Source organism: Harpia harpyja, chromosome 5 (genome assembly GCF_026419915.1).
Source record: "Harpia harpyja isolate bHarHar1 chromosome 5, bHarHar1 primary haplotype, whole genome shotgun sequence".
Classification (NCBI taxonomy): domain Eukaryota; kingdom Metazoa; phylum Chordata; class Aves; order Accipitriformes; family Accipitridae; genus Harpia; species Harpia harpyja.
This window is the reverse complement of record NC_068944.1, coordinates 23475399-23495552: the sequence shown is the minus strand read 5'-3', so window position 1 is coordinate 23495552 and position 20154 is coordinate 23475399. Positions and strand designations below refer to the sequence as shown.

Sequence of the window (20154 nt, the reverse complement as noted above, 5' to 3'; positions counted from 1 at the left end):
GCAAGCGGAAGTAACGACACGACACGCCCTGCCGCGTCCCTTCACGCTTTATCCCGCTTCTTCGTCGCTCTGCTGTGACGTCGGCCGCTGCGGCGCGCTGCGTGACGTCTCGGCGGGCGGATTTGAAATTGAGAGGAAAGCGTCGGCACCGGTAACGGTAGCGGCAGCGCCTAGGCTGTTGGGAAGGGTCTCTCCGCAGCGTGGGCCTTCCCCGCCGAGGGGGGGGCGGGCGGGCGTCCGCGAGGCGGGCCGCGCACCGGGGGAAAGCCGGGGCCGTGAGGGGGTCGGGCTCCGTGCCGGTGGGGAGCGTCGGGCGGTTGGTGTGGGCGCGCTGGCGCCACCGGCTTCCCTGTCTACGTTTGGTGCCGTCTAAACGTGCTGTTAATGAAAGCGGGTGTAGTTGTGCCCAGTTCTGCAGCACTCTACCTTTCTTCTGCTGGTGTGTTCACTCTAGCAAACTTTGCTCTTAAACTGGTCGCTTGGCATGTTTATGAAAACAATTTACGCTCTCTGCGGTGGATACCTGGTAAAGTGATGGAAGAATGCAGCTTCTTCCCTAGAGAAAATGAGGTCATGCATAAACTGCCCTACGAAGTGGGCCTAACCTAAACTCCTGTCATGGTTTGTGAGAAGTGGAACTAGAAGTGTGATTGTGAAATGCAATTTATATTGATGATGTGTTTTGGTAATGTTTGTAATGAAGGTTTTTCTATTAGTTACAATTCAGTCATTTGAGCCCACCCCACAAATAAAATAGATCCTCTGTAGAGGGCAAAAGTTGGCATTTTTTGCAGAGTTGATTCTATTTACCTCAAAATCCCACTTAATACCACTGTGGGGACAGTTCAATATTTCCAGTTTCATTTGTATTTTGTGTGTGTGTATTAGTCTGAAGATAGCCATAATATTATCTCAGAGTAAGCTTTCCAGTTATTGTGCTATGATATTGTGACATCATTTGCTAAATTAATAAGCAGGCTCAGAACTGATGGCTGAAGTGCTAGAAACAGTAGTCACATTCGTGTCACCTTTCTCCCAGGTGATTGGACTGAAAAACTTGTTAAGCTGTTTTGCTTTTGGAACCTGTAGGTTAGAAATGACCAGATATAAATAAAGGCAAAATAGTAGGTTTTGAACAAGCACTGGCACTTTCATCAATAACATAATTAATTTGAAAGGCTGTGGGCTGTGGCTGCTGCTATGTAGTTCTGGAGTCTGACATGCTTTTTTTTTTTTTTTTTTGAGAACCAAGTATTTCGTATTTCTGAAAACTGTCACACTGGTTGGTCCAAAGTACAGATCTACTTGCTTATTCTGACCCTTTAAAAAGTCATTGTGGTGTTTAAAAAAAGCAAATATTCTTAGATCCTGGATTTTCCAATACTGACAGATTGTGATTTACGATTTAGTCACAATGAGACGAAGCTCAAGTACTGCCGGAACCAGTGGTCGGCAATCTATGATGGCACTGAGAGTGCAGGACAACAAGATGGGTCTTCAAACACCTCAGATGTAAGTGTTGCTGATCATCTTGCTAAGAACAGGTATATACAACTAACTCTGAAGAGATTTACTGTAGTGTGTTTAAGTGTTTAAGTAGCAACTGAAAAAAAAAAAAATGGGAGCAGCGAGAAGAAAACTCCTTGCAGCCACGGATATGTGCACAAGCACTCCCGTTCTGCAAAAAACTTTCTTTAATCTGTTTGTATACTCATGACATTTCAAATTGTAACACTTTTTCTTACATATTTCTTAAGAGGTTGTTGGGTGCATGTGTGTATAAAATGTATATTGTAAGTCTTCTTGCGGAAGTAGTTTTGATAATGGACAAATAATGCATTAAAATCAGTTAACTTTTCTAAGATGCTGCTATGCTGAAGATTCTTAGGCTTATATGCATGTGTTTATAGTTTTCTCACGTGAGCAAAAGATGAAATGGTAGAAATAGTCACTTGAATCCTTCTCCCTATCCCTCAGGAAGGACAGAGGTACATTTGGGAAGCTAAGCATGAGCAAACCTACACCTGGAACTTCGGAAAGAAAAGTCAGCTTTTTTGGGAAGAGGTATTGATAGCTTTAGATCTCTGTACTGTAAATTAAAACAACAGTCCCACATCACTTTGTAATTTTTCTCTCTTGGCAGATTTTCATTACAGGGAATAATGGATCTGAGACCAGCAGACCTTCAGGTCTGCCTTCTTCCACTCTTTGATCACTAAACAATAATTCTGTGGAGTAGGAATTGCTTTGAGAGCTGTTCTTCCTCGTGGGAATGATATGCACTGCGGACCTTAAGAGCTCCTCGATATATTTGCCTATTTAAGGAAGAACGATACCTCTAGTACACTCTGCCTTAGTTTCTTCTTCTCTCTAAGATGCAAACCTTCCAAAATTCTATAATCTTTCAGCTCAGTTCATGGCTTTCTGTGTTCTGATGTCTTGCTGCTATCTTCTTTCATAGGACACCGCTGTTGCAGGGATCTATTCCTTTTAAATATTCCTTAAATGTTTTAGCCATTATTTTCAATCACCTACACCATTTTGTTTCTTCATCTCTGGGATATTTTTCTGCTCTATAAAACTCTTATTTCTTTCAATAAACTGAAGAAAATATTCACCTAGGACGCAATAGTCCCTTTGTTGTATGTGTGCATTGTGGATTCCAGGTTGATGTTGTTTTTCCAATCAGCCTAAATTAAGAGAAACCTTCAGGCATCCCTTTGCATAACAAATGCAAAAGAAATGTAAAAATAGCAATTGTAGCGACTTAAACGTTAAGAGATTTCTTCTTTATATCTGTTGTTGCAAGAACTCTGTTTGTTTTCTATTCTTAGAACTAGTGGGGCTGGAGGTTCACGCAACAGTCAATATGGTGTGTTCGGTACAGAAAAGATCAAGGATCCCAGGCCACTTCATGACAAGGCATTCATCCAACAATGTATCAAGCAGCTTTGTGAGGTAACTTATTAACTTATTCTAAATGTACATTATTAGGCATAAAAGATACTAATGAAAATATTTTTTTTCATGGTTTCAACTTTAGATTTTATTTAGTAACTAATATGCCATGTTTCTTTTTCTCAGTTTCTTGTTGAGAATGGTTATGCCCATAATGTTTCCATGAAATCGCTACAGTCTCCATCTGTTAAGGACTTTTTAAAAATCTTCACTTTTATCTATGGATTTCTCTGTCCTTCTTATGAACTGCCTGACTCAAAATTTGAAGAGGAAATTCCCAGAGTTTTTAAAGAGCTTGGGTAAGATCATTATTGTTAGTCTGTTGTGCTAAATAGATATGATACAGCTAGAAATTTAAAAGCTAAGAATTCTGCATGATAGTTGGGGAGAATGGATAGGCTTCTTTATTCAGATGAGACTCTGAAACTACAATGTTGTGATTATTTTGTTTCACTTCTGTTGAGCTCTAAGTTTAGTCTCTGATTCTCAGACTCTACTATACATTTTATATTTGAACTTGCAGAACTATAGGCTCTTGGAAGCTTGCTTTGTAATGTAAAATCTAATTAATTATGTTTATTTGTATTAAACTTTGAAAGACTGACACAAATTTTTTTGACAGACTTTTCTGGTTCATTCTGTTAAAATCCAAAAACTAAAACAATTTCAGAATGTTGGATCCAGTTCATATAGTTAGAAATCATTTTTCCTGTAATTTCTCTAATTCTGCTTTCAAAGCAGGGGGTGCAAATAACAAAAATGACCACTGAGATGAAAAAAAACCAGTAAGTAGCTGGGTGTTTTATTTCTAATCTTGTGCAGTAAGTGTTTGGAATCATCAATGCACCAACACTTTCCAAGAAAGAAAATTCTCTGCCTGTTGATAATGATGAATTTTCAGTCTCATTAAAAAAAAAAAAAAGTGAAGTGTATTTTACGTCTGTAGATTCGAGCCCATGATGGTGCCAAAGCACCAGGGCTCCTTAGATGTAGGTATAAATCTGTTCTGTTCACTTCTCAGTATTTTAATAAAATTTTGTTTTGACCTATAACATTTGAAACTGCTGACCTAGCTGAAATGTTGAAAAGGAAGTTGCTCTCAAGAGGCTTTATTCTGCTGCAACCAGAGTGTAGTCCTGGATAAAAAGACTTATTTTGAGAACTCACTTTAAGTTGTCTTTTGAGAGCTAGAAAATGGACCTAAATAATTAATTTTAAAAAATTCTCAGGCTGAATGGCTCACGAGTGTGTATTTAGAACTGTCAGTTTATCAGTAGCTTCTTGTCCTATGTTCTTAAAATAACTTTGGGCAGCTGTCAGTCTAAAGATGGAATAAAATCTGTACTTCTGTGTTCCTTGATCTGTAGAAGGTTTTGAGAGAATGCCTGTAATTAGCAGTATAGCCTTTGTGTGTTTGTAGGTAATATTAATACTTTGATATGCAGCTTTTCTGAAATTCTTTTCTGTAATTGCATGACATTAAGCTGATTGCCAGCTGCTTTTCTGTTTTCAGAATGCATTTGACCCAAGAAGCAAGAATCTTGCCCTCTAAGAACAGCACTCCTGTGTATCAGTTTGTTTTTATGTGTTAGGAAATCCTTCACAACTGCACACCCAGTTTGGAAGTCTAAATGTCATCCATTGGACTATTACTCCCTCCTTTGCGTTTGTTGCCTTTCCTTTGAGGTCTTTGTCTCATCATGAATCACCTCGTGCTCCCAGGGCACCCACTCCTTTTTCTGTAGTACCGCAGCACCCATTGCTCCTCCCATAGTAGCTTCAGAAGGAGAAAGACAGATCTGGCCGCTACCAAGACTGAGGCAACATACTAAGCTGTATAGGAAGGGGCTAAGGAGTGTATGAAGGAATAGTTTACACTTTCTTTGTATGAGGCCTTCATTGTTCCTGATGATTGGATATGCAAAAAAAAGTCCATTTCTTCAATCATTTCTTCAGTAGCTAGCTGGTCAAGGCAGGTGATTGTCCCACTCTACACCGCACTGGTGCAGCCACACCTCGAGTACTGTGTGCAGTTTTGGGTGCCTCAATATAAGAAGGACATCAGACTATTACAGTGTGTCCAGAGGAGGGCAACCAAGATGGTGAAAGGCCTTGAGGGTGAGACTTATGAGGAGTGGCTGAGGTCACTTGGTTTGTTCAGCTTGGAGAAGGCTGAGGGGTGACCTCATCACAGTCTACAACTTCCTCAAGGGGGGCAGTGGAGGGGGGAGGTGCTGATCTCTCTCTGGTGACCAGTGATAGGACACAAGGAAATGGAATGAAGCTGCATCAGGGGAAGTTCAGATTGGAGATTAGGAAAAGGTTCTTCACTGAGAGAGTGATTGGTCACTGGAACAGGCTCCCCAGGGAAGTGGTCACGCCACCAAGCCTGTCAGAGTTCAAGGAGTGTCTGGATGATGCTCTTAGTCATATGGCTTAGTTTTAGTTAGTCCTGTGAGGAGCAGGGAGGTGGACTTGATGGTCCTTATGGATCCCTTCCAACTTGAGATATTCTACGAATCACAAAATGAGAAACCCATGATAATTGAATAAAATAGTGCTGTAAGAACTCAGCTTACCTCCCTTTGATGTACTGTATAAAGTACAATTGAGTTTGTTCTTCCTTCTGTACCTTGACCTACATGTAAAAATGTGCTGTTTAGTTTTCATCACTGTTTGCCACAGCTATTAAAAATATTTTCTTTTACCTTGTAGGTACCCCTTTCCTTTGTCAAAAAGCTCCATGTACACAGTGGGAGCACCACATACGTGGCCTCAGATCGTGACAGCTTTGGTTTGGTTAATTGATTGTGTCAAGGTAGCATTTGTCTTCTTTAAGCCAAACATTTCCAGTTTTCAGGCTGGAATGTTAGTTTCAATACAGATCTCTTAAATGCTTTCTAAAATCTCTTTGTTTGACATTTATGTAAAGAAAATGGTAGGTGTTCTTACCTGCCATCTGGGATCTAGCCCTTAGCCTTACTTTTAGTAACTTTTAAACTGAGTTTTTAATGTTATATTATGATAATATTTTTTTAAACTCTGTTCACTGGATAAATTTGTGTATGAGAAAGGGGGGGGAAATGACAACTTATACATAAAAATGTGAAAAGTTTATGGGCATAATCATGTATCTTCAGTGTAGATCTTCTTGTGACACCTGCCATCTTCTCTTAAATTTGAAGTCTAAGGATGGAATTTTCAATAGCAATTATTCAAGTGTCCTGTGATTGTTGTATGGGGGCAGGGAGGGGGGGAGGATGTTTGGGTGGGGGTTTTTTGTTTCTTTTTTTAATAGTGGTAACTCTCTGTTGCTGCCAGCTCAGGTCTGAGCAAAATTTGGAATCCGTGACAGAAGTTCACCACTGCTGAATTGGGCACACATGAAAATCCCGTCCTTTATTGCTGAAAAGACGTGTTTAGCTTAGCAAGGCAATTTGGCAGTGTTGAATGTCCAGTTAATACCTCTTCATCAGTGCTTTTAGTCAGCTAAGCACAGGCTCTTTACCCTGATGTGATTGGCCCCATTCTGAAGCAGCACCATTACACCCTGCTTGCTGAAATCCTAAATGTTACTCTGCTTCTTAACATGAATGTGAAACTAATATGAAAACTAATGGGGATATTCACACTTGCTCTTTGTATGTACACTTGTGCCTTTCAGTTGTATGGTGCTATGAGGGAAAATGCACCATCGTTTGATGATGGACAGAGCTGGGGAGGAGAGACAGATGATGGAATTGTACATAATAAGGTACCATAAAAAGTAAATTATTATCAGAATTGTTCAAGTGGATTTTGCCATATGCTGTAACAACAGAATTTAAATATATGACAACAATTTTATCTGTGTTTATATATTCTGTTCAGTTTTATATTCACAGAGTTCTCTAGGAAGTATAGTAGCATTATTTAAAAAGCCTCATCAACTAGCTGCCTGAGCAGGCATCATGGCCAGTCTATTGGTGCAGACTGGGTATTAAATTGAAATGCCTTATTCTCTGAGTTGCTACTGTTTCTGTTCTCCTTTGTGCAGAAAGGGAGTCATACTGTTTAATTGTCTTAGTAGTGTCTCAGGTGTATTTCTCTTTAGCACTTGAATCTTCCACGTTTAACAGCAGTACAGTGTAAAGACAGTGACCTAATTATAAATGTGTTGGCTTCTGCTGGTATCTACTCAGTTTACCATTTAAAAATTCATTGTAATGTTTAATTTCTGAGCCACAAAATAGGGTGGCAACGTAATTCAGGCACTTAAAAATCCAGCAGCTTGCTTGCTTTCTCATTTATCATAGGTTATTAGTACTATTCAGATTTAACTCAGTGTTAACTCACAGCAGATGTTTGGAAGGGGTTGTATGATGTGCCAGAACATTTAATTAGAAAATTGCAAAAATCAAATTAAATCATAATTTTGGACTAAGGTTACAAACCTGACAGTTGACAAGTAAAAATGCTTTTAAACTAAATGTGTGTTTATACACTGATTCATATGCATATGTGTCAAAACAAAACTTACAATACTGGTGTAATTGCTTCTAAAAGATCTGTAATTTAAAGCCTCCAGTAAATTCTTTTTGGGTAACCTTTCTTTAATTCTAGATCAGTTCTCTGACATCTGCACATCTGAAGTATAGTGGTCATATTTACTGAAGAGGTCTGTTAAACAGACCTAATGTTTCCATAAACTAGCCTGAGAGGATCATATGCTTCAAGATAATAAATTCTTAAATACTGTATCTACTATCCTTGTTAGGTATCCCAGAAAAATGTATCAAGTATTTCCAGACCTTTCTTAATGTGAATTCTAGATGCTGCCTTCTGCCTGGATATAATCTCTTGACATTCTATGTTTAAAGGGAGGGAAAAAAAAAGTTGATTTTTACAGAGGTGCAGTCAAACCAGTGAAAGATATTTTTGGTTTCTGTTTAATTCCATTGGTTGAGTAGATTTAGACTATCTAGATATTTTACAGCCCTTTGAGTCATTGAAATGAAAACTTTTAAAATTGTTTTCAGCTTTTCATGGACTACTCTGTAAAGTGCTATGAGCTCTTCATGAAAGGGAGAGATACTTTTGAAGAAGTGGATGCAGAAGTGCAGTCAAAATTAAGTAAGTTTTCATGTTTTAATGGAGTATTTAATTGTTACTGGTTTCTCTTCTAGCATGAGTTTTGCTCAGTTTACAGGTGAAAGTGATCTGAGGAACCTGAAAATCCCAAGTACCTCTCAGTTACTTTGACTTAATTATCTTCTTTTTATGCATTGTTACTAGTACTGACAGAGAGGCCATGCTCTGCTGTCATCTGTACCTGTGTAACCCTGTTGTTTTTAATGGCTTTGTGACAGAAAAGCAGTATATAGTTCTTCAGATGCAAATTCCATCTATGAAGATGATTCTTGTTTCTGTCTGAGAGTTAACAACTAAAAAAAGAAAAATATTACTGGAGGATGCACATCTGATGAGTAAGAAAGTTCAGCTTCTAAAAGCTGTGAAAATAGTCTGCACGAGTTCCAAACTCTGTTGTGAAGTTCCCACATATGATTCAGCATGCACCTGTGTTTCTCTTCAGGGAGATGGAAAATTATTAATTTTTTTGACACATTAATTTCATTACCTACAGAAATACAAACAGTGTATGAGAACAAAGAGGAAAAAGAGTTCTCGCTTTCTGTGCCCTTCTATGAAAAGCCAGACTAAGGACACTTCTGTTGCAAGCTTAAACCATCAGTTGGAGGGGAAACATAAGCTACCAGACTGTTACTAGATATTAGTAGGAAAAAGTAATCATGACATTGTTTGGCTAAGTTTGAGGGAAGTAAGGGAAAAGATGTCTCAAGAGGGCAAGGAAGTATGTAGATGAGAAAGGAGTATACAAATCAGACTACTTTGTGAAGCTGGAACAGATGAAACTTATCTAACAACCACTAATCTATAGTGTGGGCTGTATGAGAGTTTGGAAACTCTGACCTCACAGGAGTGATTTTTGAGCTCTTATGAGAGGAGAACTGAAAAACTCATTTCTTTACTTGTTTGTTTTGGGTTTTTTGCTTATTTGATTTGTAATGGGTTTATTGGTTGTTTTTTGGGGGGTGTGGGGGGGGGTTTCCAGTTTAAAGTAATTGTCCAGATAATGGGTATTTACTGTGCTGAAGCTAAAGCACAGATATTCAGATTAGCTGATGATATTCAGTGAGATTAATTTGTAACTGTCCCCCTCCTTTTTTCTTTCTTTTTTAATTTTCCCCCCACAGAGGATTTATTTAATATAGATGAATTCCAGATAGAAGGTTTAGCAGCTGACAACAGAAGACTTCATGAAGAGATTGCAAGACTAGAAAAAGAAAAGGAAAGTGAGCCGGTTAGTAAATTGTGTCTATGCTTGTTTATATGGTGGAGTTGAATTTTCTATTATTGATCATTATTGCCATTATCAAACAAAGATACTGATGATACATTACAACAAATGGAAAATTATTTTCAGTGCTCTGAGATTTTAATTAGGCCAGGTTATTACAGACTCTATTCCATTGTAGTACAAGGCATTTACTGTGGAGTCTTCAGTCACTATTTGTTTGATATTGTGCAGATATTTTCAGGTAATGAGATCTTGCATTGGCTGAAATACTAATAAAATACTTGTACCTTTTTTTTTTTCTGAACTTCAACATTACCCTTTTTCAAAAGGGGTTGGTATGAGAACTACTTAGGGGTTGAGAGTGTGAGATTTGGTGGTAACAACATATTTTAGGGAAATTATTTTTTTTGAAAAGGTGGATTCTGCTTTTAATACATCATGAGTTTAAAAATAGTTTAGTGGCTGCACGAGACTCCTGCGTACTGTGCAAAATGTGCTGCTTGTATTCCCAGCTTTCCTTGCCCTGAGTTTTATCTGCCCTTTGTGTATTATTATACTTAAGTTGTGAATTACCTGTAGTAAGAACTTTCTTAATGCAAATCAAAGACTAAATGCTGAAGTACAAGGACTGAGGTACAAACCATCTTATCAGCCTTTTTTGATATTATTTTAAAGATGCTTAACTTGATTCAGCTGTCACAGAGATAAAAAATTATTGAAGTTCTTTATACCACTGAAGTTGACCAATTACTCTATTGCCTTATCTGGAAAGTCAGATCATTATTTTAGATTAATATAATAGTGGTTGTTGTTTCCATCTATTTACTAGGATCGCAGAGTATCACTACGAAACCTGAAATCATCTCTTCAAGCAGATGTCCAGAAATACCAAGCTTATTTGGCTAATCTGGAATCTCATATAGCCATCCTTGATCAAAAAATGGAAGGCGTTAATGAGGAAGTTGAAACAACGGGTAAGAAGGCCTTGGTCACAAATGGGATAGTGAAGCTAGAAATAGGTTTAAAGTAATTGTAATTCTCAGCTTCAGGACAGAGTTAGATACTTAGTGTATGATGATACTACAAATAAACTTTCCAAAATGGATTGCTAATAAAGAGATTTATTGGCTGATAGCTGTTTGTACACTAGAGTAATGAAATACAGATTTTATTTACTCATAAAAATACAGAAAGTTTAGATTTAACTATATAGCCTGGTATTTTACATCCATTTCACAAATGTTTTGTGAACTTAGAAATGGAAGTAGAAGCAATGAAGCAGGAGAATGCCCGGCTCCAGCACATCTTTGATAACCAAAAGTATTCAGTTGCGGACATTGAGAGAATAAATCATGAGAGAAATGAGTTGCAGCAAACCATTAACAAGCTGACTAGGGAAGTGGAAGCAGAAGAACATCAGCTGTGGAATGAGGAGCTAAAATACGCGAGGAATAAAGAGGCGGTATGTGAAAACCCTACTATGCTGAGAGGTGGCTATCAGTTTTCATCATGCAAGCTTAAACTTGGGACTTGGACTATTGCTAACTTCTTCCCTAAATAATCTAACAACAGTATAGGTATGTCTTAACAGGCTGAAGTGACAAGAATGGCTTCTGTTTATAATCTCTCTGAAAAAAGTTTCTTTCTTCCCTTTTCTGTTTTGAGCATAATGGAAATGTATTTTCATTTTTTTCTGCATCATAAGGGACATAGCTAGAATATGCACCACTGTCAGCTCACTGTTACAGCATCAAGAGGTTTGATAACATTAGCTTGAAATTGCTTTGATAACACAAGCAATTTTAGGCTAATGTTAAGATTTCATAGCAAGGAAGTAATGCAAAACTAGTGCTTTGAATCAATGTCTCTGCATGCATTTAGGGCCAGATTGGTCCCTTATGTGGAAGTTCTAATAGGTTTTAAGGGAAAAATTCAATTCCCTCAAGCAGAATGAAAAGATGTGGTCCTGTAAGTGGTAGGATTTAAAAGCTTCTGCTTTGCTAGATGGAGAACTAAAAAAAAAAGTTTTCAAGTATATTTTGCATTTGGCAGGGTTACGCTTTATGAAACACTTATTATTAACTTCCTCATACTGTGCAAGTCTGAAGCACATAAAACTGGAAAAAATACTTATGTTGTTTGGTGTTTGCATATAAATGGCACTCATTAATCAGAACATAGAGCATTTAATAAGCTTTGTCTAGAGGTATGCTCATGTTAAACTTTGTTATTAGGATGTGTGGCTATGGGTCATTTCTTGTCAAAACCAATGAGAGAAGGCCTGTCAACATGATGACTGATCATTGGTTTAGTTATCTGGATTATTTCCAAGCATGTCTTTCCTTGCCTATCAACTAATCCTCAGAAAGCTGAGGCGGGAAAAAATATGGCAGATGAGTAGGGAAAACCACAGGTGAAACCATTCAGTCTCACCCATACACACTGAGAAACCTTGCAGAGCAAACTCTGAAAGAATCATAATCCAAACAATGCAAACTGCTGGACTGTCAATACATACAGCTCTTGCATACTGTGGCATGACATGGCATCATGTTTGTACAGAGCAACTCAGAAACATATTTAAAGTACTGTATGAATACTTTTTGCAAAGCTTTTCACTTGTATTTCTTCTACAATTTTTGCCCTTTTCTCCTCTGAACAGATCGAAATGCAACTGGCAGAGTATCATAAACTGGCTCGAAAGCTGAAATTAATTCCAGTAAGTGCTGAGAATTCCAAAGGCCATGACTTTGAGATTCAATTTAATCCTGAGGCAGGACCAAATTGCCTGGTCAAATACAGAACTCAGATCAAGGTAAGTACAGTCAACACAATTTTTCTGTTACCACTCACAAAAAAGTGTGTTTCTTTGGAAATGTTGGAAAGGTCTCTCTTAACCTCTCCAGGAAACTTCACTGAAAAGCTTGTATGATGCATTGCCATAAGAACATTATAGTACAGTGAGGAAATTTGGTGTTGGAGGGTACAGCAGCCTAAATAAAAACGGGAGAGGGAAAAGATGTACTGGGGTACATCTTAGTTCAAACTAAAAAATTGCATTAGCCAGATCTTCTTGCATACATATTACAGGCTCCCCTTATGGAGATCATAAACCAGACTGAGGAAGAAATTAGGAAAACTACTCAACGGAAAATGACTTTGGAAGATACTTTGGAACAGGTGTGTTCATTAATGAAGATTAGGACTAAGATACCATAATGTTATCTGCTGGTCTTATTTGACTTTTTGCATGGGTTAAGTATGGTGTGGTGGGTTGGGTTTTGTTTGGGTTGGTTTTGTTGGGGTTTTTTGTTGGGTTGGGGTTTTTTTGTGGGCAGGGCGGATGGGAGGAAAGCTGTGAGAAGATTGCTTTAATCATGATGGAATCTAAAAGTTTTTGTGAGAATTAGGGTCTCCTTCTGTTGGTTGAAATAATGTGTATTCCCTGCACTGAAGATTATGCAGCTATTTGACCATAAACATCAGAAAGATTTGTTTTTAATAAGTTGCCCATTCCAGTCTGTTGTGTGGCTTACCATCACTGACAAGTTGTCATCAGGAAGATTTTTAGCAATACTGGGTTCAGGATGGGTTGGAAGGAGGAGAATTTTATTTCCCCATTCTTCTTCCCCACCTCAGTTTTTATTGCTGAGCATGACAGTATATGGTATGGAATATCCTTTTGGCCAATTTTGGTCAGCTGTCCTGGCTATGTGCCTTTGCAACCTCTTGCCCGCCCCTAGCATACTCATTGAGAGGCCATGGGAGGGAGAGAAAGCCTTGATGCAGTGCAAGTGCTATTCAGCAATAGCTAAAGCATTGGTGTGTTACCAACACTGTTTTAGCCACTTATCCAAAACAAAGCACCACGCAGGCTGCTATGAAGAAAGTTAATGCCATCCCAGCCCGGCCCAGTTTAAATATTTCTGGGCTACCATGTGTTGTTTGTGATGGCATGGATTTATATGTTGGAATTCTTTTTGAATTATATTTTCTTGTTCATGTTTTCATTCTAGGTGAATGTAATGGTAGTGGACAAGAAAAGCAGTGTGAAAATGCTGAAAGAAGAAGCTGAAAAGCTGGATGATCTTTACCATCAGAAACTTAAGGTAGAACTTTTTATAGGTTGATGACAATTTATCCTTAATGATATCCTTAATCTTTATACATAAGGTTTTGGTTTGCATTTTTGTTTGTCTGGACCTCTGCCCTTGCCTCCTTCCATTCCTCTTGCAGGATTCTCTCATTCTCTTCAGAAATATTTGAGTGAGTCAGTTTTCACTTTCTCATAAGAGAATCTGGCATCATACTTTGGCAGATCCTGTAAATCATAAGCTACTACATCCAGTAATAAAAGCAGTGGCAATCATCTGACCTCAGGATTTCTCAAAGCATGTGCTTGAAGGAGACTTCAGAGTTAACAGAATCTGCCTTGTCTTTTCAGTTTGTATATAATAAATACACTTAGAGTTTTTAGTAACCGTGTTTAATCACATTAAAAACTAAGGAAAACGTTATTTGACTAAAAGCACATTAAATATTTGAATGATATAAAACTGTTGCTTGCTTTGTTTTTTCTTCCCCAGTGGGGGAGCAGTCCCTATCCTTTTCCTCACTTCCAGTTTAGCAACAAAACATAGCCCTCTCAGTTAACAACGAAGTAGTTGCTTCAGTACCTCCCAGCTTCTCTAACAGCATAGCTTTTGTGGAGCTGTGGTGCCCAGGAGAAAAGTGCTTTTTGAACTAAGCTAACGTTTAACATGTCTGCTCTTTCAAATCCAAGCTCCTATGCTATAACCACAAAACAGGGTTATTTCATTGCTAATACCTGCTTGGGTGGCTGAAGGCAATTCATTTAGTTTATTGCTTTCAAAAACATCTGAAATTTATCTTTTGATCTATGCTGTTGCATATGCTTTTCTCTTAAGGTGACCTCATAAAATACACAGTTGCAACTGGATGGTTATGAGACAACATAGTCATGTAATTAATTCCTCATGTAATTTTTAAAATGCTATCCATAAGACTTCAGTATTAAAATTATTTTTGAAGGATGATGTTTCATTAATTTACCAGAATTGCATATTTAGTTGATGGCAGAATTTAGTTTGGTTTTGTGCATTTAATTGTGTTAAGTATAGTGTCAACAGTGTCACTCTCCTTGGAGATATGATTACTTACATTTTCTACTCATCTTTCAGACACAAAAGGGAAAAGCAATTTCTTTACTCAAATGTGATTTTATTTTTTTAACCTAGAAACAATTGTTCATGATGTTCCATTTCTAACCTATTTAAAGTATGTAAATAACACTTTTTGGATGAACTTTCAAGGGAAAATAGCTGCAACATAGACCTTGAAATATGGTTAGAGAAATAAAGGGAAGGTTAGGCTGGTTTGGGGTGGAAGACAATACAGAAAATGCCTGCAACTTTAGGTTTGGGGGGGATGTCCTTGGATTTTTTTTTAGTTCGGAGTTTGGAGTTACTTGTGTGAATTCTGAATTCAAGTATTAGGATGTAATGAGGTAACATAAAGGAGAGGAAAAAGTCCTACTTATTCCCGAGTTATGCAATTTATTTATTTTTTTCTCTTTATGTTTACAGGAAGCAGAAGACGAAGAGCAAAAATGTGCAAATGAACTGGAATTGTTAGAGAAGCATAAACAATTACTTGAGAGTGGTGTCAATGAAGGTCTCAGTGAAGCCACAAAAGAATTGCATGATCTTCAACGACAGTAAGGCCCATAACTTCAAGTTGTTTGTGTAGTTTATTTTGGGGTTTATGTGTTTTAAGGATAGACATTTTCTTGAATCCTAACACTAAATTCCTTGTTGAGCGGATATCCATCTCAGTACATGAATTTCACAAACTCACAATTGAAAGATGTTTCTCCTCGACACTTAATATTTTGCTAGAAAGTTTGTCTGCTGCATCAGAACTCCTGTTTTCCATGTAACTTTTTTTCATATATATTTGGTTGTAGTAAGGAAACTAGTTTGTTTCCAAACTTATGTGACAACTTCATTTTACAGCCTAAAGTCTGAAAGACTATTCTGACTCTAAGGTAGTTTGTTTCTTACCAGTTAGTACAATACAGTCCTTTTTCTTCAGAGTATTAATATACAAATCTAATTTGGTTCAAGTTAATATTAATAGAAAAAATTATGGCTAAACATGACAATATATCAGACTTGGTGAAGTGATTGTTTTAGATGTCAGGAATTTTGTAATTTTGGACGTGAGTTTCTGAGTGTCTTTAATTTTAGATATCAAGTTGTTATGCAAACAACAACAGAAGAGAGCAGGAAAGCTGGTGATAACTTGAATCGTCTTTTAGAAGTGGTTGCTACTCATGTAGTATCTATAGAGGTAAGCTAAATCTTGATATTCAGAATTAAATCTTTCTAGAGACATTTGCAAATGCAGTAAACACATGGAAATTAGAACTTACTCTTTCCAATAAAGTATCAGTTATTTAGGGCTGCTGCACTGAGTCTGTGGATTCTAGTTAAATAAATTTGTTGACAAAACCTTTGGTATAAATAATCAGAATTGATCGTTAAATTTCAGCAGTAACATCCTGTCAGGTTTAATCTGCTTCTGGTAGACATCTTTCAGAGAAGTGTTTAACTGAAATCACTTAACCAGTGCAATGACTGCTTAAAATGCTTTAGCAGAACCAGTACAACAGAGACCATGATAGTTCTAATAAACTTTCTGTAACTCCTTTCTAGAAATATCTTGATGAACAGAATGTGAAAATTGACAGAGACTATGAAGAATTCATGTCTGAAGATCTATTGTCAATCTTGACCAGAATTCTAGACAGTTATAAAAAGAAGGCTGAAAGTCTGTAATTACCAAAATGGTGAAGATGAAAATTTTGTGTTTCTGAAGGTCTGATATGGTGCCCTTTAAAAGGATGGGTACTTCCTGTGTTTAGCAGTGAAACTGGTTTTAAGTGTAAGGAAATGTTTATGAACTTCCTTTGTTTTATTGACACAAATACATTAAAGAATTAAACAATACATTTGCATTTTCTTAAAAAAGTCTTTGCTTACACTTCCTTCTTGCAAAATATTATACATGATTACAAACATCTGTGACAAGACAGCTGTGGAACAATTTAATTTCATTTTTCTTTATAATCAAATCATTTGTGGTCTTGTAGGAATATAAGACAACAGTACAGTTAAGCTGTTAAAATAACAAGCCAGAGTGGACTTAAAGATGGAACTGCAAGTGACAGCACAAATGCAGAGGGTACTGACAACTTGAGATACTGCTACTTAAAAATAGCCAGTGGGTTTTGTAAACTTGTAAGATTGCTAACTGAGAAGAGAGTTATGCTTTCCTTTCTGGAGTATAGTTTGTGCATTTTGTAATATACGTAAGTGTTTAGCGCACAGGCATGACAGTGCATATCCTTTCCCAAGCCTTTCTTTTAGTAGCAAGACCAAATGTAAATCTCTTTCAGTCTCCTGCTTGTTCAGTTATCTATGAAACTGCCCAGAGACCCCTCTTACATGAGTAAGATTTTTTTTTTTTTACAAAAACCTTTTTTAAAGATCAGTAGTAGTTATACAGTACTCTTTTAAGTAGTCTAGAGAAAGATAGTCAGTTTGAAAACAAAGTTCTGTCTCTAACTGCTCATAGTCCCAGCTGAATCCTCACTGTACTTCTTGAATATATATACCAGAGATAGCTCTAAGTAGGACAACATATGAATTCTGGCAATATAGCTAATCAGTTGTAGATTTGGCTAATGTTGGATACATCAAAATGGTCTAAAATGAGTCTGCATTCTTCTTGTTAGACCAGTAGGACAGATGCTATTTGACTTTTTTTTCTTCCTCAGGAAAGTAGCAGTAAAATTAGTGTTATGGGGAGCTCCGGTCCAAATACATTGAAGAAAATGTAACCCCATGTTTTGAACATGTACTACTTTGGTGCTGTGTGGAAGTAATATCTTCTTACTTCCTCTGTATATACCTTTGTGTTTTTAAAAAAAGAAAATCAGCATTTATATCTTGGATAGTTTAGTTTATGAAGGTATTTCCTAATAAAGGCATTGAAGTACTTGAGTGTTTTTGAGAGTTCAGTGATAAATATCACTGATTCAAATATACAATGATAAAAACAACTTTGTGGTCTGTTCAAAAGTTTTTAGCAGCTGATAGCTAAATGAAGTTGCTCCTTATTTCTATAATTAGACACAATATTTGAATGAAATGCAGATCCCTGGGATATACAATAAAATTTAAGTTGGACTATCTGAATGCAGACTGTAAATAAAAACTGAATTGTTTTTAATTCTAGGCTATTTTTGCAGAGCATATATAAAACTCAATTGTCCTTAACATAGTGTGTGAATCTTCTGACACTGGTATGAGTATTTTGTTTCAGATATTATGATAATGATGGCATTATTTAAGCTTCTAACTTTCTGTTCTTTTGTTGTAGTACAGAAGTTTAATTTGACAGCTATAAAAGTCTTCTGACTGGTGGGTAGTATTTCTGCCGCGTTATGTTGTCCTCTTTCGTTTTACCTTTACAAACTCTTTACTTTTTTTTTTTTCCTGTAACAGCCTAATCCTTATCAAATCTCAGTTCTTTCTCTTTAGAAGCTTTTTTCTTTTGTGATCTTTCTGATATTTTTATCTAAAGCAATATTCTTCTAATTAAGCAAAACTGAACTATACAGAATAATCATGTTCCTTTAAAATATGTGCTTATTTAGGGGCTATGCTCTCTCTTGGCTGCCTGATACCTGTTTGTCTCTGCTTCTATAACTGACTGTTCTTGACTTTATTAGTATCTGCAGGGTGTTTTGCCATGTGGAGTAGTCAGTTGACTCAGTAAATGAAAGCAAAATAAATGTCATTTGTAAGGACTAATATTAACCCAATGGTAATGGGTTAAAGAATCAAGGTCACAACGACCTTCCTTCATGTACGGGCAAATGTAATATTCTGAAATTAAAGTAGTCTGAGTAATAAAAATTCCATATTTGTAATGTTGGTAACATGTTTTTGTTATTGGGCTGAACTATTGATCTGTGTATCAGTTAAACTGAACTGACTTTAGAACCAGCTCAGGCTTTGACCTAGGTTCTGTAAAATACTATGGGAATTTTTGTGCTAATGTAACATAGATTAACATTGGCCAATGTTTACTAGGTAATATGTCTTCCAATTTTAAAATGTAGGTAACTTTTCAATGCTTCTTGAACACAGCTCCTGTGTGATATTTGAAGTTGGGTAGTCAGTTACTTTTTATTTGTATTCTGGAATATGGCTTTTTAAATTTAGACAATAAACACTAGAACATAATTACTGCTCTTAATTTTGGTTTTCTTTTTTCACCAGAATGTAAAGTCTTAATCAGAATGTACCACTGGCACCTGCACATCTCAGTAGTACAAGTGGTTTGTAAATTTTTTGGCTTTTGTATGTGTAGAGTTCCCTCATTTATTGTTAGTGTATCTTTCGTACAGTTTACTTAATATGCCTTAAGTTTGTGTATTTTTATACTCAATAAAATTTCTGAAACCTGTTTCTCTGGAATATATTCTTACTGCAAGTATAGAAATGTGACATAAAAATCACAATTAATTTGATTTTCCTGGAGAAACTAGGTAATTATCTTAGCAGCAGATACTAATTCCCTGACTATCCTTGCTGTTAAACGTGCATTGTGTAGAGGAAAGACATAGAAGCATGTTTCCTATAAATTGCAAAGGAATAAAAATTGTCTTAACATTTTTAAAAATAAATGGCTTTTTAAAAACTCTAAGGAACAGAGGTCCAAGCTACTTTGACAACTGATTTATGCACATAGGTATCCTTTTGGCGTTAATCTTCCCAACCAACCTTTTGCTATCTTAAGCACTAAAGATAATGCACTAAACTTGCATTACTGTCAAGAACTGGGTAGTTCTTTTTGGAGTACTTGAGTGCATCGTATGAGCCTGGTAAGGCTTTTTTAACTTTGCAGTGTCCCTTCAGCTCATGTGTATGAGGCTACTCAGACCCTCCTCATGGGTTTTGCCAATGTACGGCACTGCATATCTATGCATGTCTTTAGTTCCAAGCTGGATAACAATATGTTGTTCTCTGGTACTGTAAGACTTCTAATATTTTGTGTACTTCTCATCCCTGCTCCACCTTTTGCAGTAGAATTGAAAAAAACAATGTATATATTTTAATCTTATTTCTGTAAAGAGTACAGAAGAAGAAAAGGCCAACAGCTGAAGACATTCCCTTTTCAATAAGAAGAGGGGAAACTCCCTGCAGCAATGCTCTATAGCAAAAAGGAAGTCCATGGTCTTTCATGCCAAGTGACTCTATGCAAAGCAATGGCGATTTCGTGGACAAGCGTACTGACTACTCCTTGCCTATGTCTACTCTATAGATTATTTGGTATTAAGTATTCTGAGCACTGCAAAGAATCTGAAGAGCCTAATATATTATCTTTCCACTCTTCTCTGGGGAGCACTCTTTTGTTTTAATGCTGGAAACCTTAATGTCTCCTTTTGAGTCAGTTAACCTTCCTCTTTTGGCAGTAGCGTACGGAACAGGGAATTGGCCTGTTTTTTCAACACTTGCTCTCTCCAGATTTTTGGCTGTGAAAGGGTCCTGGCATGATGAAATCATGTGTTGTTGAGGTCTTTTTCCTTGCAAAGGCCTCTACCATATAGGACTATTGTATCTTCAGTAATCTTCATTGGAGTTTTATAGTTTAGGTGCTTGTTGAAAGTTTTTTATGGTATCCATTCCTTTTTAAGGAATGGAAGGAGCACAGACGACTCATACAGCCCTCACTGTCCTCACTGA

At 36.9% G+C, this 20154-nt stretch overlaps 1 protein-coding gene across 2 annotated transcripts; it reads left to right on the top strand.

Moving 5' to 3' along the window:
• Positions 1 to 54: 54 nt before the first annotated feature.
• On the top strand, positions 55 to 18874 carry NDC80 (NDC80 kinetochore complex component). Of its 2 annotated transcripts, none has more exons than XM_052786959.1 (17): positions 55 to 151; positions 1410 to 1512; positions 1978 to 2064; positions 2835 to 2958; positions 3085 to 3257; positions 5674 to 5776; positions 6623 to 6712; positions 7977 to 8070; positions 9213 to 9319; positions 10146 to 10290; positions 10573 to 10778; positions 11979 to 12131; positions 12407 to 12496; positions 13333 to 13425; positions 14923 to 15053; positions 15586 to 15688; positions 16054 to 18874. In XM_052786959.1, the coding sequence occupies exons 2-17, from the start codon at positions 1415 to 1417 to the stop codon at positions 16174 to 16176; spliced, it is 1920 nt and encodes a 639-aa protein (XP_052642919.1). In that variant the 5' UTR covers positions 55 to 151; positions 1410 to 1414; the 3' UTR covers positions 16177 to 18874. The 2 variants fall into 2 exon arrangements, with proteins under 2 accessions (XP_052642919.1, XP_052642920.1); XM_052786960.1 differs by having other exon boundaries at positions 86 to 157.
• The last annotated feature ends 1280 nt before the right edge of the window (positions 18875 to 20154 follow it).